Here is an 11,670-nt window from a genome sequence, read left to right as displayed (position 1 = left end):
CCAGCTCCGGAAGAGTGAAGCTCCCTGCTCGATTCAGTGCCTCCCCAGTGACACAGGATATGAAACAGTCACTGTGGCTATTTCTGCTTCTCTCATGCCTATCCCTTAGTAAGAAGTTCCTCTGTGGAGGTTCCTGCATTTGTTAAGTCTCCTGTTACCCAACCTTCCCGGCAGCTTGGAGGGGAGAGTGTATCCATGAAAGAACTGTGCTGGAGAGCCCAGAAGCATCAGTGGGATGAGGCTGGTTGGGGAAAAAGAGACTGACGTCTCCTTTACCAGGGTTTTCTCCCATATTTGCAAAGCCCTTGGTGCTCAGGAGCAGGAGTTGGGAGCTGTCACCAGTGTCCTGCCTGTGTTCCCCGTGGCTGGAGGTGCCTCAGGGCATGTCCTGCAGCTGTGACAGTGCTGCAGGCACTGGCATAGGTAGTGGTGGGCATGAAAGAGGAATCTGAGAAGCTGAAACACTCAAGTTTCCACCTCAATTTAAAGGAAAGGAATGCAGAGATGGGCTACTTGTTATCTCCTGGAACTGCCTGATGCACCCCAGGTCCTATAAAGAGACATTATATTACAATTTAATTAAACAGTTGCCTTTTTTAAAAAATAAAGATTATACAGTTACATTTCAAGAGCTACTGGTAGTCTGGGCATGGGGATGCAGAGAGCTGAAAGAAGTGTGGATATTTGTAACCCTGAAGATGAGACAGAAGGAGTTCCAGGAGCAGGGTGAGGAAGGAAACAGTGATTCTGAAAATGAGGAGCAGATTAACTGTGCAGTGAGAGCATGGGCAGAAACTAGAATGTTGTGAAGAAAAGGGTACCGTGTCTCTGCTCATGAGGGAAAATGATCACAGACTGGGAAAGCAGCACAATGTATAAGGAGAGAGTAAGAGCTCTGTGAAGGGTGGGCAAGGGCTGAGACAGGGATGGGTCACTGGGAAGAAGCCACCACCCTCCACACAGAGGGCAATGGAGGTCTGACAGACTTCCTGAGGAGGAGAGGGAAGGCTGGGCAGGGAGGTGATGACTGCTCTGGGAAGAGCTGAGGGCTGTCCAGCTGTAGTGAGATTTCTTAGAAGGATATTTGTTCTCTACAGGAAAGCAGACATTCCTGGGGAATGTCTCCATTCTGTAATTTGGAGTGGTGGTATCTTGATAGACAGTTCCTAAATAACAGTGGAAAGTTTAAAATGTAAATGGAGCAACCCAACCTCACCCTGTCACCTCTGCACTCCCCCCGGCAGCGCTGGGTACTGACTCATCCTATTTCTATTAAGGGTTTCCAGTTACTGCCCCAGGAACCTTCTGTAAATAACCTGTTGTTTTCCCAATATCTTTCAGCTCTCCACCAGCCATGCAGGGTTAGCTCCATGCTCCAGGAGGGCAGCAAGGGCTCCAGAGGACAAGGCACAGGAGATGTCCCTGACTTGTCCCACCCTCAGGGAGGGTCCTGCTGGGAGCTGTGGTGGTGTCTCTCACTCAGGCTGGGGAGGGCAGATCTACTCTATGAAGCAAATATGGCTCTTGCCAAGCTGAGCATCCCCTTCCATAGCTGATCAGGCCTATTTCCATCTTTCCCTTTGCAGAGAGGCACCTTGCAGGCTCACTCATCAGTCTATATCCCATTGCCTTGAAGGAACCCGTGGGTCTCGGGCTGTAAATCCCCCCGGCTAGCTTGGGATTTATGCCCGCACGGATCCTACATGGACGAAGTAAAGGACGAGAAGCGCTCTCTCTCCACGTGGTTCTGATGTCCTGTTTATTAGCTGGAAGGGGACATCTGCATCGTAGGGTTTCCAGGTGAAGGAGAGAGGGAATGCCCCAACTCAAGGGACATTTATACCCGCAGAATGGGAGGCGGGGACAGAAGGCCACACCAGTGGGGAGGGGCAAAGGGAGGGGCTTCAAGGGGCAAGACCACAGGTACAAGACTTCAGGTGTATCTGAGGGATACGCCATCAGAGAAAAAAGGGGGGAAACATTTGTATAACATAACACCCAGTGCAGAACCGAATAACAATCTAGTGCATCACAACATTGCCTCACTCTGTTTGTCATCTTGCTTGTCTCCAAATATCCTGGGAAGATGAGGAGAGAGCCTGCCTCCACATGCAAGGCGCCCAGCTAGGCAGGAGGTGAGAACCTGGTGTTCCGACAGACGCCAGCTGGCCTGGGAGGGAGTGAGCATCAGCTCCCTTGGATCCTGTCTGGTAGCTCAGGGAATATAACTTCTACATGGATGTAGGAACGTGGTTTGCCTCTGAGTTGTCCCCTCTGACTAAGCCTTCAAGTATCTGTGGGTTATGCCTGGAGATCCAGCACTCCCAGCCAAGTGCTCCCGTCCTGCTCCCAAGCCGCACAATGGCAAAATGTGAAGAATGTTCTGCTAAAAAGATGAGTTTCATGAAAACAGAAGAATTAATTTGGGATCTGCTTTGATTATTCAAATGTTTTCAATGAGAGATTTTCCCTTTTAGGCAGCTGAACATGTCTGTGCCTTAATCCCTTTGTCAGCAAGCAATACCAAATTATTTTCGACTCCCAGGGGCTATTTTGAAATTAATAAAAGCAAAAATTTCTAAGTCAGTTTAGGATCAGTTTAGTTTAGATAATGTGTCTTACAGGGGACTGGTAAGGGTTGAAACTTTTCTACTACTGAGAGCCAAAAATAACCCCAAAGCCAAGTTGCTTGGTTTCTAGGAATCTAATTCTTCCTTAGAAATCTGATAAAAGATCCTGCTCTGCCAGCTCATGGCCAGCTGGACGGAGGTGGGAGGTTACAGTCATGCAAGTGATGCCCTGGAATTCAACATGCTCCTAAAAAACATTTTCTTACCCATTTCCCACATTCCAATGATGATGAAAAGAGAAAGTCATCTCTTCCAGCTCTTCCCCCTTTTAGGAAGGGAGGTTGAGTGTGTCACAGATGAGAAACCATCTTCCCTGGGAGTTGCCTTGAGACATGAAGATGGCCATGTAAGAGTGGAAAAAATGGGCTGGAGCATCTCTGGGGGGATCAATTTAATTACACAGCAAAGTGGTGGTGTAACAAGGAAGTTTTCCCTTCAGGTGGTTTCAGAATTCCTGACCCAGTGGGCAGTGCTTGGAGTCAGTGGGATTTGCCATCTGAAGGAGTCTGGTAGACATTGCCCTGTTTTACATAGAGGGATACGACTGACGTTTTCTACACGTCCCCCAAAAAATCCCAGGAGAAAGTGCTAAGTAAAGCAAATGCCCAAAATAAGTTCTATCAGAAAAAGGGAAATTCTGTCTTGAATGAAAGGAGAACCTGGAAAAAACTTGTGAGACTGGCTGATGCAAGTTGCTATTTATAGCAGGGTTTAATGCTGAGGAATTTGGATTCACTCAGAAAAGGAAGTCATTAAAGGTGTCCTGAGTTCAGAAATTGCCCCTAAGCCAAGATCCACCAACCCCTGCAGCAGCTCCATCCTGCCCTGCTCCAGCTCCAGCTCCAGCACTGATGACATTCCACCAGTGTCCAGAAATTTCACCCCCATCATTCTCGACATTGCTGGAGGAATGTTGGAATTTTTTAGATGATGTCATATCCTGGAACTGACTCCAGTAAGAATCTGTGCCTGTGGGAGTGACTGGGGACCATCTGTCTCCAGTGTGCTGGGTCTAGGGGAGAGCACAGCCACCTTGGCTGGTCCCCTGTGGCTGGTTCACAGAAAACACTTTGTGTTTCCCCGAAGTCATGTCAGGACAGGAAGTTGGTCATAGCTGATAAGAAATGTGTATCTCGCTGAAGGTCCCGTCCTTCTCCAGCAAAGGCATTTTACAAAATAAAATACTCTAGGGAATACTGTTCTTTCTAATGGCTGATGCCTCTGATTTTTCCTGGCCTTTCTTTTGAAGCAGAGCAAACCAAAGAGGATGAACTGTACAGTATTTCAAAGCAAATTAGGGTGAAATAAAAAAGCCTCTTTGCTCCACACACCTCTCCATTCTTGGCATGAAAAGAAAAGAAAGAAACAGGGAAAACCTGAGGTTTTGCAATTTTTGAGCCTTACGGAGGTGACTGTGGGGCTGTGTCCCTGGTTCACCCTGACCACTGGCTCCAGGGGCTGGGACATGCCCAACCCACCTCCTTCAGCATCCCTCAAACACCAAATGTCTGGGAGGACCAGAAAAAGTGTCTCTGCTGGGGCTGCATCCTCTGCCCACCTTGCTCAGGTCAGTGTTGAGTCCCCCAGAAAGAAGCAGGGAGGACCAGGCTGAAAATTCAGAGCTCTGCTGGGATGGAAACTGGAAAAGGGTAGAGTTAGAATAGATATGAGGAAGGAATTGTTCCCTGTGAGGGTGGGCAGGCCCTGGCACAGGGTGCCCAGAGCAGCTGTGGCTGCCCCTGGATCCCTGGCAGTGCCGAAGGCCAGGCTGGACAGGGCTTGGAGCAGCCTGGGACAGTGGAAGGTGTCCCTGCCCATGGCGGGGTGGGGGTGGAACAAGGCACTCTTTAAGGTCCCTTCCAACTCAAACCACTCTTTGATTCTATGATTCTATCAATACCCAACCCACTTTTACTGAAGCCAGTGGGCCTTGCCTGCTCGTTATAATCAAGGAAAAATAAAAATAAACAAGACACAAATAGTTTTCATTTTCATTGGTGCTCCTGCTATGCACCGTTCTAGGCATTTTTGGGTGGAATGGGTGAAGGTAGCACAGGATGTCCGGCTGATCCCCACAGATTAGAACCACAACCTCCCCTGAGAGCAGGGATAACTTCAAACTTGTGTCAGAGCTATTGCCACAGCTGGAGGACATCCCTAATCATAGAATAATGGAATCATTTAAGTTGGAAAAGCCCTCTGAGGTCATTGAGTCCAACCATCCTCCAAGCATTACCAGAGCCACCACTAATGTAGGTCCCCAAGTGCCACATCCACACATCTGTTAAACCCCTCCAGGGATGGGGACTGATGGCCCCCTGGACTTGCTTGCCCAGTGCTGGCCCCTCTCTGCAGGGTCCCGGCAGGGCTGTATCACTGTGGGGAGGTTGGAGCCCCACAGGAGGTGTGAGCCCCAGTCCCACAGTGAGATGTGAGCCCCAGTCCCACAGCGAGGTGTGAGCTCTGCAGCTGCCAGTAAACAGCCATGCTCATGCACTGCTGTTTATTTGCCTCATGATTTATTCAAAGCTGTAAAACCACTTCCCATGTGTGGGGCTGGAGGTAGGGGTGTTTGGCAGTGTTTCTCTGAAGTGCAGGTCCTGTCCCCGGTAATATGGAGGGTTTTTCCACCCCAGATGGGTTTGTGCCCTTCAAAGGCGATATTGTCTGGCTGCCCCAGCTAGCATGGGCTGTGCCTGGCACCCACATCCCCTGGAAGGGAGGGGAAGGCTTGGGGAGCTTTGACACTGCTCACTGATGGTGCCACAGCTCCACAGCCTCTCCTGCATCCCTTCATGGCCCTGCAACCTCCCCCTGTGGGCCCCTGCATCCTTCCACAACCCCCACGGCCTCTCCTGCATCCCCCCACCACCTCCACAGTCACAGCATCCCCATCCCTCCATAGCCCCAGGGTTCCTGCATCCCATGGGGACCACACAGGGATGTGCTGCCACACGTTGGGACTTGGTGGGTCACCTCTGCCCCAGGTGAAGCCACCAGCATCTCCCAAATGGATCACCCCACTCCGCAGAGCTTGCAGCCACTTGTGGGCCTATGGAAAGAGGAGAAAAGGCTACAAGAAGTAACAGGGATGTAATAATAATCCTTCCTGTGCTCCAAGGTCCTTCAGTGCCAGGACTGGGATAGCACAGCCCCCACAGGTGAGCTGTGCCCCAGGGGGAGGCTGACAAAGACCTCCACCAGCCTGGGAAGAGCCCTCACCATCACTCATGGGCAAAGGGCCCCCATTCCTCTGCCCTGGGTTCTTGGCTTTGCGACCTGTGTCTCTAGGCAAGGGCAGGATTTCAGGGCAGCCTGAAGGAGTTTGAAAGCTTCTGGGCTAATCCTTGTCACTGTTTATATCCCAGAGGTGAAGACTCAGCAGCCCCATAACAGCCTTTCCTACATGTTTCTCCTTCAAATAATTTTAGCTTTCTATTTCTATCCTGCCTGTACCAAAACGTACCTCATACCGCAGTTGAATGAGGCTAAAGTGGTAAAGAATGGCTTTTTTCCAGGAATAATAAAGGAAGCTTGGGAGAGGTCAGCTAATAAACGCTTACACTGCAGGAACTGCAGTAGCAGAGAGCTCTGGGATTTGCCAGAGAAGGAAAAACCAGTGGACAGAAGCAGAAAACCGAAACCAGAAACTGGGCCCAGAGGTCCGCAAGGGCAACTCGTTTGGGATCTCTGCACAGAGCTCCGGGGGGGGGCAGGGGGTGACTCAAAGCAGGAGCCCTGTGGGTGGGGGAGCGTCTGTGACGGGGAGGAGCTGCTCCCCTTGTCCAGGAGGCTTCCCGTCATTCTGGGGGAAGCAACATTCCAGCTGACAAAGCAGCTCTGTGGGCATCCACTGGTGACATAACCAAGGGGCTGCAGCTGCAGCAGCTTTTTGCAGCACCACCTCCTCCTCCTCCAACTCCTCCTCCTTCACCTCCTCACATTCAGTTATGCTTTCTTTCCTCACACTGACCATCTCAGAGCTTCCAGGTGAAAAAGAGAGCTGCAGGTCCCATCAGAGCCACCACACTCCCCACATTCCCCTGTGCCCCATGCACATAATCAGCCTCATGGTTTGTGCCTTGTAAGGCAGCAGCTGGTGAGCCAAAGGTGCGAAGTTCCCATGAGCAAAGCTGTCACCTGCTGGTGCCAGCTACAGAGTGCCTTTCTGCAGCCAAAGCCTTTGTCACTGCTCTATTCGGCACTGGCATTTGTCACACTTGAATGTGAGTTGCAAGAACAGAGGAACATAAAACTCCCACTGTTGGTTTCTGAATGAATTATTTCCATGGCAAAAAGCCATAATTTGTTTTTTTTCAGCAGCAATATATAGCCGCAAGCTGGAGCCACTTCTTGTTCTGTGCTGAGCTGATCAGACTTACCAAGGGAGCAAAGAGCTGATCCTGCCAGACTTGCTTCTGGCAAAATCCACCACCTTCCCTGATATCCTTGTCAGGACTTACAGAGATTTTGCTCCCTCTAAAAACACATTCTTGGCCTCTCTGGTGAGGTCTTTGCCCAGATGGATGTGCCACAGCCAGCAGCACCAGGGATAAAATGCAGGACAAGACCATGAGGGAAAGGAGTAATGCAAAACAAACCCACCCCATGGGATAAGCATGGAAAGGAGCAGACCAGTCTAAGGAGCCTCCAACTTCTCCTTTCAGTCCCTGCCAGGGACAATCCAGCTGGTGAAGGACAGTGCCTCCAATGCTCTCATGTGCAGCTCCAGGGTAGCCAAGCAGGGAGTTTAGAGTTCTGGGAGAGAAAATCCAGGCTCAGGAACACAATGAGAGGCCTGAGCAGCCTCTCTGCAGTGGAGGGGTCCTTGACTGCGTGCCCAGGACATCAGGAAGCCCAGGTCATCCCTCTTCCTACTCCCCAAGGAGCTGCCCTGAGTTGTTGGCCTGCGGAGACTTGGTCTCGCACATCAGGCCAATTGTCCCTCACTTTCATCTCACCTCTTTAGCCAGAAAATCCATCTTCTACTCAATGCATCTCTTGGAGGGAGTGGCTGAGGCTGGCAAAATGTCTCAGGTGTGGCAAACCCCTTCTGCTAGTGAACTCCCTGCTCCCAGGTGAAATCCTGCCCTTTGGGATGCCTGTGACTGCTAAGGGCAAAGTGATAAAGGGTGGATTAGTGAAACAGCAGTGAGAGAGGCTGAGAATGGGCTGGACACTGTGCTTGGAGGGCTGTGATCTGTTGCACAAAGTCCAGCTAGAGGCCAGTCAGTAGCAGGAAAACCCAGGGATCGATACTGGGTAGTCCTTACTATATTTATGTCCTGGCTGATGGGACAAAGGTCACCCTCAGTGAGCAGGCAGGTGACACAAAGTTGGGAGGAGGGCTTGTCATGTTAGAGGGACATGCTGCCATCATAGAATCATGGAATGTATAGGGATCAAAGAGACCTTAAAACCCATCCAAGTCTGTCCCCCTGCCATGGGCAGGGACACCTTCCACTATCCCAGGCTGCTCTAAGGCCTGTCCAACCTGGCCTTGGACACTTCCAGGGAGAAACTGTGGCTGGAAGCAAGCTGCTCCAGGGCCTCACTACCCTCACAGAGAAGAATTTCTTGCTAATATTTAATCTTAATCTTCTCTTTTTTCTTAGTTTAAAGCTGTTTCCCTTTGTCTTATCACTTTTGGCCTGTGTGAAATCCATGGAGACCTCATCAGGATGGAGAACCTCATGAAACTCAAAAAGACGTGCAAAGTCCTGACCATGTAAAGGAACATCCCCAGGCACCAGTATATGGCAGTGCTGACCAGCTGGAAAGCAGTTTGGCAGAAAAGGACCTGGGGCTCCTGGTGGACTCCAGACTGGACATGAGCAGCAATGTGCCCTTGCCACCAAAATTCCATCAGGCTCCTGGACTGCATGAGGAGGAACATTGACAGCAGGTTGAAGGAGGGGACCCTTGCGCTCTACTCAACATTGGTGAGGCTGTTCCTCAAGTGCTGGGTCCAGTTCTGGGCTCCCCAGGATTAGAGATGTATGGACATACTGAGACAGTCCAGCAAAGGGCCATAGAGATGATGAAGAAATCATAGCATTTCCCCAGGGAGGAGATGCTGGTACAGTTCAGGATGGAGAGGGGTCAGAGGATTCTTACCAATGTATGTGGAGCAAAGTAGATGCAGCTTAACTCTCAGTGGTGGCTACTAAGAGGACAAGAGGCAAGAAGAAATTCTATTTAAACACCAGATAAAACTTTATTGCACTCTGAAACAGGCTGTCCAGAGAGGCTGTGAGTATCACAGCCCACTGGACATGGTCCTGGGCAACATCTCCAGGGACTGGGCTGGATGAATTCCAGCCTCAGCTCCTCGCCAGTCCTGTGGGTGTGGGGAGGGCAGGTTGAGTGGTTGGGTGGCACAGAGCCCTCAGTGCAGCCACCCCTGAGCTCCGGGGCAGCAGCTCAGCAGTCTCTGGCAAACATCCAGCACACAACGGCAAGAGAGCACTTCTGTGCTGCCTGTTGGTTTTTTTTCTAGAGCTGCATAATCCTATGCAAACATCGTCTTTCCCTACACAGCCTCATAGGGAAACCCCCCTCTGGAGTCTAGTGGGACCATTCTCCTTTTTGTGGCCAGGCCACTTGGCACATTTTAGTTTCCTTTTAATTTGAATAAAGCAAAAATGAGTGCTGAGTCACTTGGCATTGTGAGGGACCATATTCCATTCTACCTCACTTTTTTCTGTTCCCTCTAATTTCACTTTCATGTCATCCTTTATCATCATCTTGGAATTTCCATTTCAGCTGCTCCCAGCTGCCTCCAAGACTCCCTTTTAAAAGAGGGCTGAATCCAGCTGTTGCACAATGAGCTACATCTTCCAGAGCTTCCAGAGCTCCTGCTCTGACAGCCCTCGCCTGACGGAAAAATGAAGGTCTCTGCAGCTGGATTGGCTCTTCTCCTCATTTCAGCCTCCTTCTCCCAAACTTTCTCTGGTCCAGGTGAGTCCTGCTTTTTCATTTGTGAAGGGAGAACAGATCTGAACCTTCCATATTATTTCTCCATTGAGTTCCCATGACAGATAACTGGGAATTTATCAACATTTGTGCCATTCTCCACTCTGCCCAGAGATCAGCTGCATGTAGGAACCCTGGAATCAGCAAATCATCCATCCATCTGTCCATCCATCCATGCAGCCATCCATCCACCCATCCAACCTGGGCTCAAAGTACTTATTCCTGGTTAGAATTGAGAGATTTCTGCCTCTGTCCTGAGGCTGGAGGAGTTGGGGAAGTGAAGCTCTGAGCAATGGCAAAGTGGCACAGTACCTTGATACTGCTCTGGGCATTGGACCAGATAATCCCCAATGTCCATTTCAACCTTAATTATTCTCTAATTTCTCACTACCCTTCCCTGCCAGCACAGATCCCAGAGCTCACATTGCCTTCCTTTGCCTCTTCTAGCTGGACTCGACATCCCAATCTGCTGTTTCACATATAGCCAGCACAAGCTCCCATGGAAGCTCATCCAGCGTCATTACATCACCAGCAGCAGCTGTCCTCAGCCAGCCATCGTGTGAGTGCCAGCACATGGGACAGGGCAGGGACAGCCATTGTGGGGGGTGGGTGAGTGACCAGCTCTGCACAGCAAGGGGGGCTGTAGGAACAGAGCAGGGAGAGGGCAATACCAAGGAGAAAGGGCTCGCACAGGGATTACTGGGGATGCTCATGTGGGGATTCTCAGGGATGCTCTTGCAGGAGTGGAGGAAGCAGTGTGGGGGAAGGGATGGGAATGGGGAGCATCACAGCCAGCTGCTGCTTTTAGCATCAGCACAGGGGGAAACCTGTTGCAGTGCTCAGAGCTGGGATCCAGGCTCTCCTGGGAAGCAGGTGTGAGCAGAGATCTAACATGTCCCATCCCTGTTCCACAGGTTTGTCACAAAGGAAGGCCGCCAGGTCTGTGCCAATCCTGAAAACACCTGGGTCCAAAGCTACCTGAGAATTTTGGAGCAGAACTGAGCCAAGCAGTGTGGCAAGAGTAGCTGCTGTCATGGACAAGTCACGTTGTCATGGACAAGTCACGTTATCCTGAGCTCCAGCCATGGGGAAGGACCCTGGGAAAACAGGAGCCACAGGAGCATCTTCAGGTGTCCCCAAGGGACTGCTGGAAGGGCACCTTGTGTTCAGAGCTGCCACTCATCCTTGGCTTGCACAGACCAGGCTTCAGCCTCATCCCTCTGCCCCAACCCCAGGCCTATGGAAGTGCACCTTGGCTGTTGTATTATTTGAAGTTATTTAAGAAATCATCATATAGGGCAGTCAGTCCTTTTTTGTCTGTGGATGATGATATTATTTATAGGGGGGGTTACAGGGAGGGTATTTCTAGGATATAGGGTGACCCAATGTTGGATGATGGGAAATCCTGTTTTATACATGTCAACACATGATTCTGGACAATAAAGAATTTGGAGAGAAATTTGGAGAAAACCTTTGCTTTTTCCCTTTTACGTGCCTCTGTGTGGTGTTCACCAGCACACACAGAACATCCCTCTGAGCCATCTGAGCCTCTATAGGACACATGAAGACGGAAAATGGTTTGAGGCAAACCCATAAAGTTTCCATACTGCAGACTCAAGAACATCCTCCAAAACCTCATTCCCTCACATGAACCACCCCCAGTCTCCACATCCTCTACAGAATTAGAAGTGTTTGTACCCACATGGGGGACTTTTATATTCATGAATCTGCTCTCTACACTCCCAGGCACATCCCACACATTTGCTGCTCCCAGCCCCACACACCCCTATCAAACTGATACTTGGATGTACAGCGTTGAGACCAGCAGTGCTGGAGAGGGACAGGGACCCCATCTTTCATTCTGACCCCCCCAAAGGGGGCTGTTCCTCACTTTCCCACTTGTAGAACACGGAGAAAGATCCAGCTCTTGATGTAGGGGTAAAACAACCAGCAGAAAACATGCTGCAATTGTTCTCAGGATGCAGCTTTCCATGGGAACATGAATGGGAAGGAGCAGGTCCCAAAGGCACAGTGCTGGGCACACCTTGTCCATGGAGATCATGTT

At 50.4% G+C, this 11,670-nt stretch overlaps 1 protein-coding gene across 1 annotated transcript; it reads left to right on the top strand.

Moving 5' to 3' along the window:
* Window positions 1-9,467: 9,467 nt before the first annotated feature.
* Window positions 9,468-11,377, top strand: LOC119709979 (C-C motif chemokine 4 homolog). The gene is made up of 3 exons (XM_038158413.1): window positions 9,468-9,590; window positions 10,053-10,164; window positions 10,520-11,377. Exons 1-3 carry the CDS (start codon window positions 9,518-9,520, stop codon window positions 10,605-10,607), a joined length of 273 nt encoding a protein of 90 aa, XP_038014341.1. The 5' UTR covers window positions 9,468-9,517; the 3' UTR covers window positions 10,608-11,377.
* The last annotated feature ends 293 nt before the right edge of the window (window positions 11,378-11,670 follow it).

This window comes from Motacilla alba, chromosome 19 (assembly GCF_015832195.1).
Source record: "Motacilla alba alba isolate MOTALB_02 chromosome 19, Motacilla_alba_V1.0_pri, whole genome shotgun sequence".
NCBI classification, from domain to species: Eukaryota; Metazoa; Chordata; class Aves; order Passeriformes; family Motacillidae; genus Motacilla; species Motacilla alba.
The sequence above is the reverse complement of the archived record's forward strand: the minus strand, read 5'-3'. Positions and strand labels throughout refer to the sequence as shown.

Bases quoted from the DNA above. Each gene is read 5' to 3' on its own strand.
- LOC119709979 (XM_038158413.1), top strand. From the start codon at position 9,518: ATGAAGGTCTCTGCAGCTGGATTGGCTCTTCTCCTCATTTCAGCCTCC. The intron at 9,591-10,052 runs GTGAGTCCTGCT...TGCCTCTTCTAG, and splicing joins CCAAACTTTCTCTGGTCCAG to CTGGACTCGACATCCCAATC. The intron at 10,165-10,519 runs GTGAGTGCCAGC...CCTGTTCCACAG, and splicing joins TGTCCTCAGCCAGCCATCGT to GTTTGTCACAAAGGAAGGCC.